The following is a 7,595-nucleotide window of genomic DNA, read 5'->3' on the forward strand; positions in this document are numbered from 1 at the left end:
ACTCAAGATTAGGTTCATTTAGGTCCAGTTGTACTGGTAGGTTTCACTATTCAGATGCAAATGTGAGCATGTGTATAGAAAATACCTTGGAAGGTGTTTGGAGTGCATGATGGGATATAATCTAAGATGCTCCGACAATCCATTAAGTTGCCATTTCCATGTGTCAGTCACTCACACTTGATGACACTCGTGAAACATGATGGAATATATATCTCCGGACATGCTAGACACACCCTATTACCCTAAGACAGTCATTGTCACATGACTAAACCTTTCTTAACCAAAATATGAAAAAATAATCTTTGTAGATGCCTGAACACGGTCTGGACTGTGTTTGTTTCCTGCAAATGTTTTAAGCAAGTCTCTCCATGTGTTTACTGATGCTTCATAGGATAGAATGAATTTGAATCCCTTTCTTATGTTTGGTACAGTTACATTTTAAATTCAACAATCTCACGATAGACATGATACATGATAGGGCGTAATGGCGTTGTTTGTTCCATATAGCCGATCTCACCTAGTGGGATAAGGCTTTGTTGTTGTTGTTGTTGCTGCTGCTGTTGTTGCTGTTATAGTTTTCTAAATTTCTATCAAGAACTGTTTGACTCAACAAAATATCTTATGCTTATACATTTATTGTTTTTCTCCTTATCTGGGTTTATGGTGTGGAGAACTATAGTTATTCTTGGGACTCGCTTTTTATGCAACCAAAATGATAGGAGTCCTTCTTGAATTATGGTCCTTTTAGGTTTCTAGGCTAAATAAATAGTGATCTTTTGATCCACCTGGATTCCTGACTTGCAAACCTCATCTGCAACTCATAACTCATTCGTTATATATATCCTCTTTCACCTTGATAAACAATTTGGAAGTACAAAGTTTCCGTTTAAAGTTAGAAGCCAGAACATTTATTTGGGCTAGTGTGCTTGATCCAAGAATTATCATCGCCGTTTTCTAGGTTCATGGGTCAGATGAGGCTATTTCTCCTTATAGATATGTATTGCTTTACTCACTGACTAACTTTTTATGGAACTCTTTGTTATGCATTTTTGCAATGTATGTGGTGTACCCTGCTGCCTCTTTTTGTTGTAAGGTGCCATATATGGCAATATTTGAAGTAACATTTTTCTTGCGCTTATGTTGGTAATTCTTGACAAGGTTCTTGTGTGAGATAGGATTGGACAGTTGTGCTTTATAGATGTTCTATTGTTTGTTTCTGCTTTTGCTTATTGTTTGATAGATTTCTTGTCCTGCCATCTTCAACCATTCTTCTCTCAATAGTATTCTCCTTCTGCTCTCCCCACTCCTCCACTCTTCTAAAAAAACGGTCATTGACAGATGCTTCATCATATTGGCATGGCTTGGGATTTACGATGGCAAGATAATAGCACAATGATTAGTATACAGAAGCAAAATGTAACTTTTGAGCCTGTGATACCTTCAATTGAAAAGGTATTTGGTGCATTAGTCTGCCTGGCAGAAACATTTTAGAATTCTGGCAGTTATTTGTTCCTTTCTGATTGTCTATTCATTGATTTTGATGCATTATTATTTTTTCATTGTCAACTAGCTGTCACGGATGGATATGGACTGGCACTCAATTGTGCAACGGATGCAACTTCATATGAATTTGCTTGAACCTTTCATAGCATTTCGGCGAGTTCTACTTCAAATTTTAAGTTGTAGCGATTGTATGTTGCAACACCTACTTCAGTCCGCCTCCACTCTTCGTAAGGTACACTTAAAACCTCAATCACTGTTACAGATTTTAGGTGGGTCTGCATTTATTTAAGTTTAACAATAATGATATTTTGATGCAGAATTTTCTTTCCTCTCCTCAATATAAGCTATTCTTCCTATTTTACAAGAAAATATTAGATGAAAATCATTCATATATATGCTTTCGCTAACAGCTTTAGCTTTTCGTAGAGTTGGTTTACACTATTGAGCAGAGTCAGCATGGTTAACCGTAGTTCTGTTCACTTCCTCTTTAACCTTATTCTCCTCATGCTTGTTGACTAAGGTGGCCCTAAGCATGTTTAATGTTTATTTTCTGGTCCCCATTCTTGTGTGCATTATTTTTGAGCCTACAGCTTAAACCTTTGGGAGATTTGTTTTCTAGCAAAAGCACTATGCCAACTTCCCTTGAGGCTTTGCTTTTGTTTTATTTTTTTTTTAATAAAATATCTAAATTATGTTAAAACATTTAACACTTATATTTTAACTAAGCAGCATTTTTTCCATTAAAAAACTCCTAAACAGATAGCAGCAGTGTGATTTTACTCTATTAACTTTTTCTTTTTAGATATGTGGTCCTTGACATGGTATTTGACCAACTGTTTAGGGATTTGATCATTGTGTTCCACCTGATTCTAAAGTTTAATTTCAGCACAAAAACTTCTCTTGCAATGTTTGTTGACAGTTTAAGCTCAAGGGTTGTTGCATGAGAGGCTATTCTAATTTCTACAACTAAATCATTGATTCTCCAGCTACCATATTGAGCTTTCAGGAGATTACCTTAATAATTATCATGGAATCATGATTCGTTCACATTTTGTTATAGACTAATATGTTACTCAATTTTCAGGGATCTAGGTTCTCTCAATCAGCTGCTGCTCTACATGAGTTTAAGTTCCTTTCCGTTGAAGTGAAGGAGCAAAGTCCGTCCTTATATTGGCTGGGAAGGGTTAGTAGTTGCTGTTTCCGCCCTTGAGTTGGTGGTAGTTAGACAATTACGGTGTGTTTGGTTTGTGTTTTTATTTTCTTTTTTCATTTTCAGTATTTTCTGCTCTCAAAATCTTGTGAAAGAAAAACAGAAAACAGGATTTTATTGTTTTCCTTGTTCTCTTTTCCTTCACAAAATACTAAAAACAAAAAACACTGAAAATGAAAACACAAACTAAACACATCCTTAGTATTACTATTGTCAACCTTGTCAATTATATGTTAAGTATTGTATTCTGGATGGAAGCTTGAAGAAGCAAAGCTTCTGCGTGCTCAAGGTCAACATGAGATGGCTATCAACCTTTCAATGTATATATCACAAAGTTATCATTCTGATGAGGAGGCTTCAAATGTATGTCGGCTGATTGGGAAGTGGCTGGCAGAAACTAGATCTAGCAAGTTATATGACTATGACCTTTCTTCTGTGAAACATCTGAATATTATACTTAATTCTTTTTGTTTCTGGTTCATTGAGTTCCTTTTTTTTTTTGAAATAAAATTACAGCTCAAGAACAATTTTGGAGAAGTATTTGAAACCTGCAGTCTCTATAGCCGATGATGTGAATACTACAGATAAGAAGGCTATGGAAAGGAAATGTCAAACTCATTTTCATCTTGCACACTATGCTGATGCTCTATTTAGGAGTCATGAAGAGCGACTTAACTCCAATGAGTGGCAAGCGGCAATGCGCCTAAGGAAGCACAAGGTTCCTAATTAACTTATCCCAACTACTACACTTACAACAATCAGATAATATCAATTAGGGTAAAGTATGCATTTTTATCCCTAATGTTTGCAAGAAGTTTAAAAGATATCCGTAACGTTTAATTTATATCAATTTTAACCAAAATGTTTGCAATAAGGTTCAATTCTACCATTACACCTTAACTATGTTTATTAATATGGATTAAAATTGTCACCAACTCGAATACCTGTTATCATTTTTGTCCTCAATGTTTGATTTATGTTTCAAAATTACCTAACCAAACTGTCATTAACCGAGGAGTTGATGCATAGGGGTAGTATTAAAACGTATTTCAAATGTTTAGGTTAAAATTGATACAAATTAAATATTTGGGATATCTTTAAAATTTCTTGTAAATGTAAAGGGATAAAGAGCATATTACTGTATCAATTATAATTGGAAATTTGATGATAATTTATATGATCATGATATTTCTCATTTTGCAGACAATAGAGTTGGAAGCGCTCATAAAACGATTAAGGAATTCAACCAAGGTGGTTACAGATCTTTCATAATTCTTTTTTCTCCTGGTTGGTTGTCTGATGCTCTAACTTAAGTACATTACTTAGGGGGAGAGAACCGACTACTCCAGCAAAATCCATGAACTGCAAAAACAAGTAGCAATGGACAAGGAAGAGGCCCAGAAATTACAGGTTTTGTGATATATTTGATTAACCACTACCTATGATGAATTTAATATTAAAATAACCCACAGCTCTCATTTTGAACTTTTTGGTTAAATTACTTGATCCCTATATTTCATTCAAATCTCCGTATTGTACAAAAATTTCAATTAGGTCCCTATATTTTCAATATTTCTAATCAACTCCTGAAATGTAGAAACACTTTTCTATCAAGTCCTTATGTCTTTAGACTATAATCAAACCCTATTCTGGATGGGATAAATAGTTTGGTAATCTTTAAAAAAAAAAGAAACAATTTGGTACAATATAAGGATTTGATCACAAAATTTTTTAAACTGTAGGGAGTTGATTGAAAAATATTTGTACAACATAGTGACTTAATTAGAAATGTTTAAGCCTGGTCATTTTTTTTTTCACAACATATGAACTTGGTTACAAACTTTTCAACTATAGGAACTTAATTTAAAGATTTAGGAAAACTATAGGAACTTTCAGAATAAATAAGCCATTTCTTTTATTTTTCAAATTGATAGGTAAACTCTATTTTTATAATTACACTGCTAACCCCATAACTGATTTATTAACTTTTCCTCTGCCTTTCAACGTTGCAGGATGACCGGGATAATTTTCTTAGTCTGGCTTTGGACGGGTACAAACGTTGTTTAGTTATAGGTGACAAGTATGATGTGAGAGCGGTATGGAATAGATTCTTAGTTTCTTTTGCTATTAGTTGATTTGTGTTTGTACACTAGACACTATTGAGCTGCAAGATGATTGGAATTCTATGTTTTTCAGGTGTTTCGATTAATTTCCCTGTGGTTTAGTCTTCCATCTCGGAAAAATGTTGTAAATAGCATGCTTAGCGCAATTGATGAGGTATGCTATATAGCATCCTATCAAGTAATCTGACTTATTTAACATTGTACTCTTAGCTTTTGTTTTATTATTTATGAAGAAGAATGTTGTAAATAGCATGCTTAGCGCAATTCATGAGGTATGCTATATAGCATTCAATCAAGTAATCTGACTTCGTTACCATTGTACTCTTCCTTTTCTATTATTATTTATTTATTTAAGACTGAATATTCGGTTATCCAAAAATTACAACCAAAAAACAAAATAAAAAAACAAATAAAAAAACTGAGTTTTTGGGTTTGATGTTTATTGTATTTGAATTTTTGTAGGTTCAATCTTTCAAATTTATACCTCTGGTGTACCAGATTGCCTCTAGAATGGGTAGCTCAAAAGATGGACAAGGACCTCTTAGTTTCCAGGTTTGATTCATCAGTTCTAAAAGCTTCCTTTAGATATTTTCTTTTATTTTTTTGGTGTGTTTTCCTTTCTTTTACTTCATGTAAACATGGACTATGCAGTTTGCTTTGGTTTCTCTTGTGAAGAAAATGGCCTTGGATCATCCATACCATACAATACTTCAAGTATGTAACACTTCCTTTTATCTTCTATCAGGCAGTTGTGTTGCATGCCATTTGGATTATATTTTTTATTTGGTTCGCACTAGTAAAAAATTGTTCATATTCTTCTGTGGTTGAGGAACACAATCTACATTACTCTCTGGTTATATGTTTTTAATGCCAAATTTTATATTTTATCTCAATTTTGTTTTCCACTTATCTGGATGTTTGTCTTTCTGTACTGGTTCTAAGATTGATAATCAGATTGATACCAAAGTTCATTTCTATTTTTCTGGTTATATCTTAGCTTCTAGCTCTGGCAAATGGTGACCGTATCAAGGACAAACAGCGTAGCAAAAGTTCTTTTGTGGTGGATATGGACAAAAAGCTAGCAGCAGAAAATCTTCTCAATGAGTTGTCATCTTATCATGGAGGTATCATATGTCAGGTAACATGATAAGTTTTTTGTTGGTCTACTTTTAGTATGTTTTTAGTTAGGTGTAATTCTCAATCAATTAACTAAAACTGTCGCAATCACAGATGAAGCAAATGGTGGAGATTTATATCAGGCTTGCTGAGATGGAAACAAAGAGAGAGGTGGTCGTCATTTTTTTTCTTAGAAAACAAGAGACAAGATATCTATATTTAGTATCCGTTCTTATTGTGACTAGTGATTGTAAATTTATCTCACATCAGTTTCAATGATTTGCTTTCCAAGTAAACCCCACATCCTTATTTTTCTAAACCTTTTGATTGGATTAATTTTGCAGGATACCAATAAAAGGGTGACACTACCAAGGGATTTACGTAATCTCCCAGCACTTGAACTTGTGAGTATAGCACTTGACTTTCTAAATTCCTATGTGATAATGACATTTTCTGGTTGATGTTAATGACTGAAATTTTCATGTGCATGTTCACATATGCTTTGCTAACATGCTATACATATATCTAATTAGTTTGCTATATTGTCCTTTCAAAACTATTTAATATGCTAAACTTATTCGTTTTTCTTCTCCTTTTCTTTTTCTTTTGACTTTGCACTTTCAGGTACCTGTTGTGACGGCTACCATTTCAGTTGATCGTAGTTGTCAATATCCTGAAGGATCTTTTCCTTATTTCAAAGGATTGGTGGATTCAGTTATGTATGTCTCCTTCATTTATAGCCGTTGGTGACGAATTGCTCCTAGCACACATGCAATACTTAATGCTTAAACCTAGTTGATGTTGGTCTGGCGTACAGGGTAATGAATGGTATAAATGCTCCAAAAGTGGTTGAATGCCTTGGTTCTGATGGTTGCCGATATCGCCAACTTGCAAAATCTGGAAATGACGACCTAAGACAAGATGCTGTACGAGTTCTGAACTCTTATTGTGTCCTATCTTTTTAGCTTCTGTTGAAATTGTGTTGGAATAATTTTATTTTCAATCTTTCAAGTCAATTCCCAAGAAAGCATATTTGAGAAATATGCTTTATTAATACGTTTTCTATTTTCTGTTAATTCTTAATTGTCAGTATGATATTAGATTAAAGTATCATCTTAAGGTTAACAATATAGATTTCTTACCTTTCTGATTTGGATTATTTTTGTTCAAAACCCTGATGCCATACATTAGCTGGGTCTTTTGGCTAACATCTGAATTCTTGATAGGTAATGGAACAGTTCTTCAGTTTGGTCAACACATTCCTTAGGAATCATCAAGATACAAGGAAAAGAAGGCTAGGAGTACGGACCTACAAGGTATTTTAATGCTTTTATAAAGTTCTTGGTCTCTAATGTTTGTGTTTGGCAGAGAATTTATTAATCCTGGTGTGTAAACTGCATTGAGTGCTTTTTTTTAGGTGTGTGTATGTTAAGTGGCCATTGATTATTCAGAAAAATCACTTTTTAGGTTTGTGTAGATTTAAGATGTGAGTTGGTAACCACAGATAAATGGAGACTCTAGAAAACATTAAAAGAGATTTAACTATGGGTAAATTGAACATAGATACAATCTATGACAAGGCACTATGGCATGGCATCATTTGATCTATGTAGCCGGCTCTACCTAAATATTTAAGGCTTTTG

At 33.8% G+C, this 7,595-nt stretch overlaps 1 protein-coding gene across 7 annotated transcripts in view; it reads left to right on the forward strand.

Moving 5' to 3' along the window:
* LOC107622505 (serine/threonine-protein kinase ATM) overlaps positions 1-7,595 on the forward strand; it is a 44,281-nt gene that overhangs the window by 32,018 nt on the left and 4,668 nt on the right. For 4 of the 7 annotated variants that reach the window (XR_002355581.1, XM_021113508.1, XM_016324429.2 and 1 more), the window contains 17 exons: positions 1,339-1,452; positions 1,571-1,735; positions 2,588-2,686; positions 2,972-3,123; positions 3,230-3,431; positions 3,917-3,964; positions 4,040-4,123; positions 4,726-4,809; positions 4,910-4,990; positions 5,299-5,388; positions 5,488-5,550; positions 5,834-5,974; positions 6,067-6,123; positions 6,297-6,356; positions 6,577-6,671; positions 6,770-6,878; positions 7,179-7,268. Coding sequence is in view for 5 of the 7 variants with exons in the window: in XM_021113508.1 (XP_020969167.1) it covers positions 1,339-1,452; positions 1,571-1,735; positions 2,588-2,686; positions 2,972-3,123; positions 3,230-3,431; positions 3,917-3,964; positions 4,040-4,123; positions 4,726-4,809; positions 4,910-4,990; positions 5,299-5,388; positions 5,488-5,550; positions 5,834-5,974; positions 6,067-6,123; positions 6,297-6,356; positions 6,577-6,671; positions 6,770-6,878; positions 7,179-7,268 (1,734 nt within the window). In the remaining 2 variants the exon portion in view is untranslated. The remainder of the gene's footprint in view (positions 1-1,338; positions 1,453-1,570; positions 1,736-2,587; positions 2,687-2,971; positions 3,124-3,229; positions 3,432-3,916; positions 3,965-4,039; positions 4,124-4,725; positions 4,810-4,909; positions 4,991-5,298; positions 5,389-5,487; positions 5,551-5,833; positions 5,975-6,066; positions 6,124-6,296; positions 6,357-6,576; positions 6,672-6,769; positions 6,879-7,178; positions 7,269-7,595) is intronic. The other 3 variants (XR_002355582.1, XM_021113509.1, XM_021113510.1) reach the window with 2 other exon arrangements.

The sequence above is a fragment of the Arachis ipaensis genome, chromosome B10 (assembly GCF_000816755.2).
Source record: "Arachis ipaensis cultivar K30076 chromosome B10, Araip1.1, whole genome shotgun sequence".
Taxonomy (NCBI): domain Eukaryota; kingdom Viridiplantae; phylum Streptophyta; class Magnoliopsida; order Fabales; family Fabaceae; genus Arachis; species Arachis ipaensis.